This window comes from Felis catus, chromosome B4, assembly GCF_018350175.1.
Source record: "Felis catus isolate Fca126 chromosome B4, F.catus_Fca126_mat1.0, whole genome shotgun sequence".
In the NCBI taxonomy this organism is placed as follows: domain Eukaryota; kingdom Metazoa; phylum Chordata; class Mammalia; order Carnivora; family Felidae; genus Felis; species Felis catus.
Window position 1 is genome coordinate 94,140,089 of NC_058374.1, and position 14,808 is coordinate 94,154,896.

Sequence of the window (14,808 nt, forward strand, 5' to 3'; positions counted from 1 at the left end):
TCTCTGCCCCTCCCCCGTTCATGCTCTGTCTCTCTCTGTCCCAAAAATAAATAAATGTTGAAAAAAAAATTTAAAAAAAAAAAAAAGAAGAAGAGGAGGAGACCCCAGGAATGTGTATGCACAGATAAAAGGCCACGTGAGGACATGGTGAAAAGGCCACCATCTGCAAGCCAAGGAGAAAGGCCACAGGAGAAACCAAAGGTGACAACACCTTGATCTTGGATTTCTACCCGCCACAACTGTGAGAAAATAAATTTCTATTGTTTAAGGCACCCAGCCTGTGGTATTGTTATGGTAGCCCTAGCAACCGAATACAGAATTTTTTGGGGTGGGGGTGGAAGGAGAGGGACAGAGAGAGAGGGAGAGAATCCCAAGCAGGGTCCAAGATGTCATCAAGGAGCCTGACACAGAGCTTGATCCCATGACCCTGAGATCATGATTTGAGCCAAAATTAAGAGTTGGACACTCAACCGACTGAGTCACCCAGGTGCCCCTGTTCTCATGTTTTCTGTCCTCTCTTCCATTTCTTTGTCTTTTGCTCTACTTTCTGGGAGGTTTCTTTGATATTATCATTTGACCTTTTAATTGAGTTTTTTACATGTGTATTTATTTATTTTGAGAGAGAGAGAGAGACAGCACAAGCAGGGTAGGGGCAGAGAGAGGGGGAGAGAGAATCCCAAGCAGGCTCTGTGATGTCAGCCCGGAACCCAACCCAGAGCTTGATCCCACAAACCATGAGATCATGACCTGAGACAAAATCAAGAGTCGGATGTTCAGCCAACTGAGCCACCTAGGTGCCCCTAATTGAGTTTTTGCGTTTCTACTATCGTATTTCAAATTTCCTACAGCTCTTTTTTCCTTTATAAATGTTCCTTTTTTTCTTTGTTTAGTGTCATGTTTACTATTTTTTGTTTTATCTGAATATCATCACTGTTCTTTTGTTTTGACCTTTACTTCCCTATGTTTCCTCTAATCTGTCATTTTGTTTATTTTGAATTGTATGTTTCATATTAGAGGCATTTCTCAGTTATTTGGTAAGCCTTGGTTATCTGCTTAAATTTAGGAGTTGAAAAATTAAAGTTTAATTTGGAGTTCCAAGGGCTTATGTGGATTTGACCATATGTACTTTGCTGAAGGATGATCAAGATAGGTTGAGTGAGATTCATCGGGGATCCTGAGATCTCTTCCCTTAGGCTGGTCAGATTCCCCAGAGAAGCCTCTCCCTATTGGCTGCTAGAAAACAAAGGCCTGGTTGCCAGCATTTTAAGAGTTAAGTGAGGGACAGAGGTCTTAGCCCCTGGCAGCCATAATTTCATTAATCTACTTATTTTCTGTATGGTATTCCTTCCTCAACTCTACCTGTTGTTCTTCAATATAGAGACCATGTTTTTCCTCTGTTTATTCCTTGGCAGTAAATAGCATGTAATTGTTTAATTGTATTAATATTTCTTAAACAGCCTCTCAAACAGTCTTTGTTAGCTCCTTTTCTCCATCTTCCCCCACCCTTACTTCCAAAGATCCCACAACTACAGATTCTTGAAACTTGGGAAGTTTCTGTAGTGCAAACTGAGTAGCTTATTAGTTCTGACTGCTCAGCTCTCAGTACTGCTCTATACTACTTGCCATTTGTATTCCAGATTTCAAGATTTTGTTTCACCTTCTTTCCCATTCTTCTTACCTTAAAGGTTTATGCCTTTTTGAAAATCTCTTTACTTGCTTTAAAGGAGTTTTGGGGGGAAGCAAAAGATATGTATTCAATTCATTATCTTTCCCCCAAAGTTTCCAATATGTTTTATGTATTTGTTTAATTTTATTTTATTAAATGTTATTTTACTTTAAAAATACTTAGGGTAAGATTTTAAGTAAAGAATAAAAAACCCTCTGAGAAACAGGAGAAAAGAAGAAAAAGGAGAGCTGGAAAAATAATTATAAAGGGCATATTTGGGTTCCAGAGATCACATTTTGAAAGCCATAATTTGGAAAAGGTGAACTTCAGATGAGGGTACAGGGGACAAAAAAAAAGTTCCATATTATGATGTGAAGCATTTTGTATGACAGTGTCTTTAACAGATCTCATTGGTTTCAATTACCTTTGGAAAAATGGCTTCAAGTCTTCTTGACTTTTCCAGTTTTCATTTACTCACTGTTCAACAAACATTATTGGGCACAAGAAATGTTGACTAAGGTCTAAGAATACTAAGGTGAATAAGATAGTTATTGCCTTAATGGAATTCACAAATAATTAATATATAACATGATAAGAGTTACAATCCCTTGGGCACTTTGGGAACATAGAGGAGACAGTGACTAACTACCTAGTAATCAGATGCCAGAGAAATATCAGAAAAACCAAGAGAATGGGCACCACAAAAGAGGCAGTGGATAACAGCATCAAATCCTGTCAAGAAGTCAAATCAGTTAAGGGAAAGTAGTAATTGGATTTACTACCTTTCATCCATTTAACCCATCCCCCTGCCCACCTCCCTCCAGTAACCCTCAGTTTGTTCTTTATAGTTAAGAATCTATTTCCTGATTTGCCTCTTTTCCCCCATGCCCATGTGTTTTATTTCTTAAATTCCACATGTAAGTGAAATCATACATATTTGTCTTTCCCTGATTTATTTCGCTTAGCATAATACACTCTAGGTCCATCCATATCATGGCAAATGGCAAGATTTCATTCTTCTTTATGGTTGAGTAATATTCCATTATATGTGTGTATTTACATCTTCTTTATCCATTCATCAGTCAATGGACATTTGGGCTCTTTCCACAATTTGGCTATTGTTGATAATGCTGCTATAAACATCACGGTGCATGTGCCTGTTCCAATCAGTAATTTTGTTTCCTTTGGGTAATACCTAGTAGCACAATTACTGGATGTACGGTAGTTCTATTTTTAACTTTTTGAGGAACCTCCATATTGCTTTTAATAAGAAAGATTTAAACTTACCTTTTCTTATGGGGAAAAGCCAAAGTAGAAGAAAGGCTGATGATACAGGGCAGGGTGAGGATGACTGATGGGGCAAAATCCTTGAGGAAGCAAAAAAGAATGAGATCAAGAACACAGACTGAAGAACTTATTTTAAACTGGAAGAACATTCCCTCTTGAACAGAAGAGAAGGGATGAAGGATATTGGGCAAACCAAAGCTTATGTTTGGGTCTGCTGGCATGGAGGTCTTTTTCTCTGTGAAATAACACGCATGCAAAGTCATCCGCTAAGAGTGAGAGGGTTGATGTTGGAGTCGGAGGTTTGAGACTCAGGAAAAGCTTAAAATAACTAGTGGAGAAAAAGGAGAGAGAACTGGCTACCATCTAAAACTTCAATTGGAAACCACTAGTTTAGTGCTGCACTAAGCTTTGCAGTTATCAGTGCCACTTACGAGCAATAGAGATAAGGTTTGCCATCAAGTTATGGACCTTGGAATCTAAACTGTGAGTAGAAAAGAAAGTAAGGGAGGAGAGAAGGAGGTAAATAAGAAATGAGCGGTTCAAGTGTGGAGGTCTGGATGAAGACCACGAAAAGCTGGGGTTGGCGAGTAGATTTAATGAACTTGATTTCAGAATCGGAACTGTTCAGCGATGACAAGGTATTGGCTCCAAATGCCAACGTCTCAGTTACTGTGTGGCCAGGTGGTCTGGGTCGGCTCCAGCGGTTTCCCGCCACCTCCGCACGCCCAGCAAGAGGGCTGCTGCCCAGCGCGTGCGCACTGCGCGGGCGAGCTCGTCGCGCCTGCGCACGGCGCCGCCGCCGCCGCTCCTCCTTCCATCGGGCGCTACACCGCGCGGGGCTAAACGGCCTTCCGGGACGCCGCCCGCCGCGAGGAGTTTGCTGTGCCCCAGCGCCGCGAGCCCCGGTGACTCGCCCTCGCTCTACCCAGAAACCTTCCGCCTCAGCCCGCGCGGGAGGAGCGGGGCCTCTGAGGGGAGCGGCTACCCCGCCGGCCCCGGTCTCTTTCCCTGGCGGCGGCGGCTTCTTCTGTAGGACAATATGTTCAAGAGAATGGCCGAATTTGGGCCTGACTCCGGCGGGAGAGTGAAGGTCAGTCCCCGGCCCACGCCTCCGCTCCGGGAGCGGTTCTCCCGTCTTGGCTCCTCCCTGCGCAGCGTGAGGAGGGCCCGTTTGCTTTCCCTCTCGCGCCTTCTTTCTCAGCTCGGGGTTGAACCGCGATTTCCAGACGGGGAGTCACAGCTGCCGCGGGAAAATAAGTGTTTCTTTTGACTACCGTTTGGCCGCCTTCCCTCCAGAAATCAACCGGTAGTGGTTTGGGGAGAACTGGACATTGTTGCCGAGGCAAGTGGCCAGTTGGAGGGCTTGGTGTCATCTTCTGCCAGCCCCGGGCACCGGTAAACCGGGGTGCCGTCCACCTGAGTGTGAGGATAGTAACAGTGGCAGATGCCGGATTACGCGCTTCCCGTAGCTAACCGCTTTCCCCGGTTCTCTGATGCAGTCCCTCCAGCTGCCTTAGGGAGGCTTACCCCACACAGGGCACATGCAAGTGTGATCGCCGAAGAGCCCTATCCCCAGGGTAGGATAGTTGAGGCAGCTTTCCAGAGTTCGTGGTGTTCACAGAGCCCCCCAGCTTCCGCCAAGATATGAATCAAGGCATGCAAAGAACGTAACACTGGCTGGCACGGAGAGAGCATTCAGTAAATGTTCGCTTTTTTTTTTTTTTTAATTGTTGTAGAGCCTAACATGATGTTTGACACTTAAACGTTTCCCTCCCACTTCCTGCATCTCCTGGCACATTAGTTTTTTTTTTTTTTTTTCAACGTTTATTTATTTTTGGGACAGAGAGAGCCAGAGCATGAACGGGGGAGGGGCAGAGAGAGGGAGACACAGAATCGGAAACAGGCTCCAGGCTCTGAGCCATCAGCCCAGAGCCCGACGCGGGGCTCAAACTCCCGGACCGCGAGATCGTGACCTGGGTGAAGTCGGACGCTTAACCGACTGCGCCACCCAGGCGCCCCGGCACGTTAGTTTTTAAGGCAGGACTAACTGGTTCTTGATAGAACACCTATGTTTACGCCTTCTGATTTCAGGTTTATTGCATAAAGGAGATTCTTTAAAAAACCAATCACCCACGTTTGCACCAATCTAGTTACTCTAGCTTTTCTTCGAGTCCCTCTAGCTTTTCTTCGAGTCCCTTTCTGTGTCCTACTGCTTTCACATAATTTTAACTGTATGCGCATACAACTATTACACACAGTGCTTTCATATCACATGCAAAGTAGGAGTTCTTGGAAAATTTCAAAAACTGCCAAAATGTATTGGAAGGGGGTCAGGTAAAACTCATAGTACCAGAAATTTCATAAATATATATTTAGCCAAGCTTTTTGCACAAGATTTTGGGTTGATAGGAAAGTACTACCAGAAGTTTAAAACGTTGGCTTTTGGAGAACTTAAAAAAACTTTCTCTACTTGTGGTCATGTAAGGTTCAAAAAGTGTGGGGGCACCAGGGCGGCTCAGTTGATGGAGCGTCCACCTCTTGATTTCGGCTCAGGTCATGATCTCACCGTGGTGGGTGTGAGCCCTGGGGCAGGCTCTGCGCTCAGTGTGGAACTGAGGCTTGTAGTCCTCAAATGCTTTTCTGTCAAAAATGAGTGTGAGTTAGTCACGTAGAGTCTTAAAATTAAGGATTTATTTCTCATTCTTCATGATTGTTATGTGGTCTTGTAGGCATCTTTTTCAAATTTAGATAAATTTCATTCATATAGAAAGTGTCTTGATAAATGAGCCCCCTCTGCGTCACTGAGGAAATCTGCAAGTTTCCGGTAACAGCTACAGGATCTATTGTCTATTCACCTTACGCTCATTTGTTCAGCCCTTAAACCTGTGCCACAAGTGTCAGTAGCACTTCCTGTGACTATTTAAATTCCCATACAGATTGCTTGCCTTCTTCTGAACTAACTTGAGGCTTGTAGGGATTGGATTTTTTTGTTAATTACCGGCCAAAATGGAAAGTTTTTTTTCATTTGTTCGCTGCTCTTCCTCATTTCTTAGTAATTGTTGAGTACATTGGCATAGCACTTTTCACATGTGGTGTATTTTGCACTTGCACAGTCAGTTGCATTCTTACTGTTGAACAACTAGTCTCAAGTTTCATGTGAAGTTTCATGTCATTCGGTATTTTGTCCTGACTTGAAATTTTTTGTTTCTCCTTTCCATGATAATCTGTCAACACGCACCACTTGTACACTTACCAGATGTGCCGAGAAACATGTACTTACATCTCAGAACTTAACACATAAGTAATAAAATGAACAATGTTTGCCCTAATTCTACCTAAAATCCTCTCCCAAACTGCCTTTAATATTTGTACTGTATTTTGGGAAGCACTGCTATAAGCTGATAAATCAGGACATTATTACCATCAGGTGATGGCAGTCAAAACTGGTGGTCTTAATTCCTGAGGCTCACTTTCAAGTTTGTAAATAGCTTTTTGCCTTTCTTCAAAACAAAAACAAAGAAAAACCTCTCCAAGTACTTGACATGACTTAAATAGACATTTTCAAAGCGGGAACGTTATAATTAATCTGGTGTTTAGTTACTTGTGTTAATATGAAATGAGAATAATCGTCTGAAATTGATTTTTTGAGAGAAATCCACATTATAAGCAAACTCTACGTTTTTAGATCACCTGCCATTCCTTAAAACAGGTTTTCACAGCTCTTATTCTGTACATTTGGGTAATAATACAATATTAATTGATGTTGAAATTATTTTTTCTTTTAGGGGGTTACTATCGTTAAACCAATAGTTTATGGTAATGTTGCTCGATATTTCGGGAAGAAGAGAGAAGAGGATGGGCACACCCATCAGTGGACAGTGTATGTCAAACCGTATAGAAATGAGGTAGGCACTTGTTTCTCCTATAACTGTTTTGAAGCCATGGTTTGTTTTTGATTGAAGGTAAATTATAATATTATTTTATAGTAACTTCCTGGTTATAAAATTGGCCCATTGTAGAAATGTCAACCCAAAAAAGTTGAAAGAATAAAGTGAGAGTTGTCATCATATAACTGTTAGCAGAAATCAATTTTGCAAAACTTTGTAACTAAAATTAAGTTATGATAACAAGAACTATGCTACAAACACAGCACATCTTCCAATCATCACATCTTAAGTTAGACTAGTATTTAATCAGGTGTTTCAGGAATAGTAGTTCATACTTTTTAATTCTTTAACAATTGGTAAAAGACCATCAGAAAGGATGAATGGCAAAACTGCTGTATAATCTGGCTGCTGGTAATGTTGTTTTGCTGCTGAATCTAATGTCTGGAATGCAGTCAGTACATAGTAGGTATTCAGTAGATGTTAATTGAACAAATATTTCTCCATTTAAAACCCTGTAAAGCACAAAAACTTTCATATGAATGTTTTTAGCAGCGTTATTCTTAATAGCCAAAAAAAAAATAGAAACAACCCAAATATCTTTCATCCGATGAATGGGTGAATAAAATGTAGGATATCCACACAATGGAATATTACTAGGCAGCAAAAAGAAAGTACTGATACATGCTACTACCACATGGAATAAATTTAGAAATGTTATGGTAAGTGAAAGACGCCAGACCAAAAGCCACATACTGGATGATACCATTTTATAAAATGTCCGGAAGAGGCAAATCCATAGACACAGAAATAGATTGGTGGTTGCCAGTGCATGAGAGGAAGAGGGAGTTAGGAGTTTGTGCTAATGGGTATGAGGCTTCTTTTTTGTGTGATAAAAATATTCTAAAATCGATTATGGGGATGGCTGTACAACTCTGAATATTCTAAAAGCCATTGAATAGTTACTTTAAGTGGGTGAATTACGTGGTATGTGAATATCTTGATAAAGCTGTTATTAAAAAAAAAACCTTCAATGACTACATACATATTCTGTCAGTTTTTATACATAGATGGCAGAACTAATTAATTCCTCTGTATTTTAGGATATGTCAGCATATGTGAAGAAAATCCAATTTAAATTACATGAAAGCTATGGCAATCCTTTAAGAGGTACAGTACAGTTTTTTTATTCATAATGTACAAATTTAAAAAGATTTTTTATTCATAATATACAAATTTAAAAATATTTTATAATTATTTTTTTCTCTCCTTTCAGTTGTTACTAAGCCTCCATATGAAATTACTGAAACAGGATGGGGTGAATTTGAAATAATCATCAAAATATTTTTCATTGATCCTAATGAAAGACCTGTGAGTAATGATAATCTTTGCAACCATAAAATAGATTTTTCTAATTGTGAAAATGTGACAATACTTGAATAGTTTGTTATATATTGACATTTTTATTCAGATACACTTTATGTAAGCTTATCGCATAGTATATTTTGCCTTGAGTTAAGATTTTTCATGGGAAGTGCCTTTCAAAACTTTAATTTTTCAAGTATAGAAAGATGGGATATAATGTGAACATTTCTCAGAAAGAAGTCATGGGATTGTGTGATTACTAGAACAAAAAAAAGTTTAAAATTCATTAATATTATTTGGTTATTAGCAATAAACAAGATGAGTCCAACTGCTGTCAAGAATGAGAATACCCACTTTTTATAGTTAAAAGCCCTAGCAATAGTCTTTTTGTTTTTTCAAGTTGCTGTCCATACTAGCAGCTTTACTTTATATTTTATTCATGAATTTTTATTTATAACCACTGACTTTTTCATCTTTTGATCTCTTCTTATCACATTGTTGCTTGATAATGTAAAATGTCCCTCAAAGCTTTCACTTTGATTCCTCAGCAATTTTGTGAGGTTGGTGATACCGTCATTTTAGAGATGAGGATACTGAGGTTCAGAGATCAAGCCATATTCTTTCCGTGACCCCCCCTTTTTTCTTTTTCTTTTTTTTTTTTTTTTGACTAAGTCCACTCAGCTTGTTTTGTTTGTAAACCTATAGGGTCACAACTCAGTTATGGCTCCCTCATTCCACATATGCATGACTGGTGCTTAACTCTAGTTTCAGGTCATCACCGTTAATTTTCATCTTGTTAGATTCAGTGCATTCCTTTAGCACCAAACATTTACACTTTAATTATCAGATTACATTTTTAGAAGTGTATGTGCTTCTAAAGGAGCTATGACCTGGGCCTATAGTTCAGAGAATTAGTTCCTAATGGACTGCACCAGAGATACTGGAGTTGTTTGTTAAAAATTTGGACTCCTAGGCCCCATCCCCTGGAAAGTCTGATTTAGTAGGTTTGGAGAGGGGGCCAGTACCCAGGTGATCTTGGTGCACAGTAAGATTTAGGATCCATAATATAGGCCATACTCTTCCTGCGTAGGAATTTCTTTAGGCAGTCTTTCAAATGAGAGTCTTGTTTGGGCTTGTTGTCTCCAGTAGACAGACTCTTGACTTTTGTCATTAAGTGAAACATCCTATTCAGATCTAGGTAGTTCTAAATGTAAGAAAGCTCCAGTTTATGGCAAGCTTCCTTGAACTTTTTACTGATAACTGTTCATACGTTTGTTTTCTTTTCTCCTGAATAACATCTATAGCTTATTTAAATACTTTCCATGTGATAAGGTTTCCAGATCTCCTATCATTCTTTTGTCCTTCTTAGAATAGAATACTTTCAAAAGACATTATATTCTACTTGGCAAGAAATTATTAAATATCCATTATTTGTCAAGATATTGTTCTAGGGGTCAGATACAAAGATGAGATACTGTTCTTGTCCTTAATGAAAATAGTCTATTAGGGAGAATAGAGCACAGAAATGCAGCAGATATTGAGAGAGGAGAAGAAATCAATAATGCTACTATAGCAGAAACTCTTTTTAACTTTGTAAGATTGCTTTGAATTCATTTTTACTTTGAGAATGTGCTGCCTTGTCTGTTCTTCAACTGTCTCACCCACCACTCTCAATTGGAAAATACATCTCTGAAAGAAATCATGGTATCATATAACTTCAGTATGAGACAACATTCAAAGTCCAGTCTTGGAAAGAGTGGTTATGACACTTCTGCAGTGATGAACTTATTGAATAAATTTCCATATAGATCTACATAGGCCTGAAGTTTATTACCCAAAAACTATTGTCATCTTTTTTTTTTTTTTTAATGTTTGTTTATTTTTGAGAGAGACCGAGCATGACTGGGGGAAGGACAGAGAAAGAGGAAGACACAGAATCTGAAGCAGGCTCCAGGCTCTGAGCTGGTAGCACAGAGCCCAACGTGGGTCTCAAACTCACAAACTGTGAGATCATCACCCAAGCTGAAGTCGGATGCTTAACCGACTGAGCCAACTAGGTGCCCATCATTTTCTTTTAGTACAATGAAGCCTTTATACTTTTTTAATTGTTCGCTCTTTAAAATAAGTCATGAAGGTTTATTTAAAATATAGAAGAAAGACCTAAGTAACTTGTGACTAATTCCTGTTACCCAATAACCTATTAGTAGATTAAGCCATTATAAAAGGAATGGTTATTCCTAAAAGCAGAATGCTAAAATTGGGTTTTTATTCCTAGAATTATCTTCATAGCTAGTATAGGCATTTCCATTGCTCTAAGAATCTTCAAACATCCTTCAAAATTAGACACATCTATCTTTATGTTTTTCGTTGCCTATATCTGCATGAATGCTTTTGGGAATCTGAATAATAAATTTAAGGAAGGACAGTTTTATGATGCAGTTTTAAATTTCTCTTAAATTATAAGAGTAAAACGTGCACACGGTTTTAAAAAATACTCTAAAAAAATACAAGTCTCCTGTATCAGTTTCTTAGGATTGCCATAATAAAGGACCACAGACTGGGGCGCCTGGGTGGCTCAGTCAGTTGGGCATCCGACTTTGGTTCAGGTCATGATCTCACGGTTTGTGAGTTTGAGCCCTGCATCGGTCTCCGTGCTGACAGCTCGGAGCCTGGAGGCTGCTTCGGATTCTGTGTCTCCCTCTCTCTCTGCCTCTCCCCTACCCATGCTCTGTCTCTGTCTCAAAAATAAATAAAACATTAAAAAAAAAAAATTTAAGGACTACAAACTGAGTGGCCGAAAACAGCAGATGTTTATTCTCACGGTTCTGGAGGCTAGAAGTCCAAAATCAAGGTGTTGGCCATGCTCTCTCCAAAACCTCAAGAGAAGGAGGATCCTTTCTTACCTCTTCTAGTTCCAGGTAGCCCCAGGTGTTTCTTGGTTTTGGCAGTATAACTCTAATCTGTGCCTCCATTGTCACCTGGCCCCTATCTCTCCTTGTCTCTGTGTGTCTTCTCTTCTTACGAGGACACCAGTCATACTGGATTAGAGCCTAACCACTCTATCTTAACTTGATTACACCTGCAAAGACCCTATTTCCAAGTAAGGTCACATTTACTAGTACTAAGGGTTAGGACTTCAGCATATCTTTTGGCAGGGTCACAATTTAACTCATAACATTTTCTTTCTCCCTTCTCTGGCCCCTTCCCAAGAAGAACCACAGTGATTCTTTTCAGTTCTCTAGAAATTACTCCATGCATCTCCTATATTTCAATCTGTTTGATTTTTCAATTTTATTTTTTTGTTTTATTTTGAGAGAGAGCATGTGCAGGTGAGTGGGGGAAGGGCAGAGAGAGGGAGAGAGAATCCCAAGTAGGCCCCATGTTGTCAGCGGAGCCTGATGCAGGGCTCGATCTCACAAACTGGGAGATCACTACCTGAGCTGAATCAAGAGTTGGACACTTAACTGACTGAGCCACCCAGGTGCTCCTGATTTTTCAATTTTAGGTAATACTATCACCTCCTCATGTGATGACAGATGGTTCTTTTTCTTCATCATTCCAGGCTTCTTTTTTTGTTTTGCTGGAGGAATTATTTCAGAAAGGATGCCTGAGTAATGAACCTTTGAACCATTGCTGCCTGAAAATATCTTTATTTTTGCTTCATATTTGATTGTTTGGGTGAAAAATTGTAAGTTTCACAGGAGGATATGCTCTCTTGTCTTTGAGTGATGGGAGAAGGGAAGGGTAACAGGCCTTGCCACCACACAGCATTCTTGATTTCTATAGCTGCCGACTTTGGGCTTGGAGCCTCCCTGGGGTTCCACTGGGAGTGCTGGCTCTGACCTCTGCTGCTGTTTTTTGCCGTAAGTTTTCATGTTGTGAGTTTTTCTGTTCTGGTTAATCCACTCACGTAGTCTCCTCTTCCTTCTGTCTACTCCAGAAATTGTTAAATTATCTGCTTTAAATATGGTGTATAGGGGCCCCTGGCTGGCTTAGTCAGTTGAATTTGACTCTTGATTTTGTCCCAGGGTCGTGGGACTGAGCCTCGCATTGGACTCCACACTCAGTGTGGAGTCTGCTTGAGATTTTATCTCTCCCTCCTCACTTCTGCTCCTCTCCTCTGCTGTCATGCTCTCTTTCTCTCAAATGGAAAAAAAAAAAAAGATTAAGTATGGTATATCATACATGTTCCTTATAACGATTTTAGCTAACCTTTCAGAAAATTCTTTGAGGCCTCTGAATTGGTTTCTATAACATCAATTCTGCTGTTTTGCTACCTAGGTTTTATTTTGTTCAAGTAATTACACATTATGGTGCAAAGCTTTTCCTTTGATGTCCTATTATACCTGTTCTTAGGTATTTTGAAGACCTGTTGCTCCTATAGAAGTAAATTATCATTGACTTTTATTTATTATGTTATTTATGTAATAATAGATCTCCGAAGAAATATTTTGCATTCACTGAGCATTTTAGTATTGGTTATTTATTTTGAAAGTATAAAATCTTCCCTCCCCCTGTAAATTTGTAGACTTTAATCTTCACAGAATAGCTGTCAAAATTGATCTAGTTTTACCTGTGTAAATAAAAGAATTCATATCTTAATGATTTTCCAGTTTAATTTCTATAGCTGTATTTTATATTGTTTTTCTATGTAGTCATTTCGTAGAGATGCTTTGTAACATCCATACTTACTCTCTTCAAAGCATTCATGTTTAGTCGATGTGGATGAATAATGATACCTAATAGGAAAATAAGATACAGAGTTTGAGTGATTTGCCACACAGTAAGTTGTAGTTGAGATACAATCCTGAATTTGACATGTTGGCTAATGTCAGTCTCTAATTCAGTTACAGAAATCATGTCTCACGATGATGAAAATCATTGCACAGGTGTGACATCTATTTTTATTTCACAGGTGACCCTCTATCATTTATTAAAGCTGTTTCAGTCAGACACCAATGCAATGCTGGGAAAAAAGACAGTGGTTTCAGAGTTCTATGATGAAATGGTAAGAGGATTTTATAATGAGAATTTTAAAAGCATTTTAAGTTGTAGAACTTTGAAGTTATTGGTCTTTTTCATTCTATCCCGTTAGATATTTCAAGACCCAACAGCAATGATGCAACAATTATTAACAACATCTCGCCAGCTAACGTTAGGAGCCTATAAGCATGAAACAGAATGTAAGTGCCATGAGTTCATAATTATTCTGAAAAATAATGTATTCTATAATGGTAAAAAGATTATGATTAGTAAGTATTAAATTTTTGTCTAATGATATATAAAGGTAAAATTCTTAGGAGTTAAAAAAAAATGTATTACTATAGAACATCTATCTAAGAAGGATGTTTTAAATTGTTCTCAGAGTAAGGGTGCCTGGGTAGCTCAGTTGGTTGAGCATTCGACTCTTGATTTCAGCTCAGGTCATGATTCCTGGCTTGTGGGATAGAACCCTGCATCGGGCTCCACACTGAGTATGGAGCCTGCTTGAGGTTCTCCCTGTCTCTCCCTCTGCCCCCTCCCCTGCTTGTGCACTCTCTCTCTTTCTCAAAAAACAAAACAAAACAAAAAATTGTTTCCAAAGTAGGCTTACTTTCAGAAGGGTAAACGGCCTCTCACATTCTTTGAAATACTGTCTTTTATTCTCATTACTTTTAAGCATAGCTTTTCACTAATTTTGCTTAATCTGTTACTCAGTCATTTCCTGTTTATTAGTCTTTGCTAATAAAATCTGTGTGAAGAACCTTGCAGAACACAATTAGAGTTGACTCTTGAACAACGCGGGGGTTAGGGTTGCCAACCACCCTCCCTCCCATCCCTACCTCCCAACGGTCAGAAATCTGTGTACAACTTTTCACTTACCAAACACTTAACTACCAATAGCCTGCTGTTGACGGGAAGCTTTATGGGTAAACAGTCCACACATATTTTGTATATTTATATGTATTTTATTCCATGTAATATAGTAAAGTATACTATGGGGTGCCTGGGTAGCTCAGTTGGTTGAGTCTCTAAATCTTGATTTTGGCTCAGGTCATGGTCTCATGGTTTGTGAGATCAAGCCCTATTAATCTGAATTAATGCTGGGGTGGTAGGTACTAGAATGACATACTGATAATCAGTCATGTTGTATTTTCCCTCTAAGCTAACATGGCCTTAGAATCCCTTACACATCACTTAGTGCAGCTACTGCCAAGCATTTGCACTTGGCACTCAACGTGAAACCTATTTGCCATCCTTGTGTTAACATTTATGTCACCATTCATTCAGTTGTTCCTTTGATCTTCCATTCATTTGCTTCTAGTATATATTGAGCCCCAGTTATATGCCAGGCATTGTCTTCGGTTCTGAAGATAGAGCAGTATCCAAACCAGACAAAATCCTTGCTGTCATGAAGCTTACATTCTAGTAAAAGAAAGGCAGATATTAAATAAATAGAACAACAAAGTGTAAGATAGTGATTAGGTGATATGGATAAAAATAAAGTAGGGGAGGGAACACCTTTGGTAGGAGGAGATAGTTGAAGTTTTAAATATCAGGTCAGAGAATGCTCCCTGAGTTTGTGGCATTTGAACAGATACCTAAAGGAGTAAGGAAGTGAACCAT

At 39.3% G+C, this 14,808-nt stretch overlaps 1 protein-coding gene across 6 annotated transcripts in view; it reads left to right on the top strand.

The window, feature by feature from the left end:
- The first annotated feature begins 3,744 nt into the window (after positions 1-3,744).
- YEATS4 (YEATS domain containing 4) overlaps positions 3,745-14,808 on the top strand; it is a 75,846-nt gene continuing 64,782 nt past the window's right edge. For 2 of the 6 annotated variants that reach the window (XM_023257224.2, XR_006600863.1), the window contains exons 1-6: positions 3,745-4,043; positions 6,739-6,858; positions 7,941-8,007; positions 8,114-8,208; positions 13,118-13,210; positions 13,298-13,385. In XM_023257224.2, coding sequence (XP_023112992.1) covers positions 3,993-4,043; positions 6,739-6,858; positions 7,941-8,007; positions 8,114-8,208; positions 13,118-13,210; positions 13,298-13,385 — 514 coding nt within the window. In that variant the 5' untranslated portion in view covers positions 3,745-3,992. The remainder of the gene's footprint in view (positions 4,044-6,738; positions 6,859-7,940; positions 8,008-8,113; positions 8,209-13,117; positions 13,211-13,297; positions 13,386-14,808) is intronic. The other 4 variants (XM_045062059.1, XM_045062058.1, XM_023257225.2 and 1 more) reach the window with 3 other exon arrangements.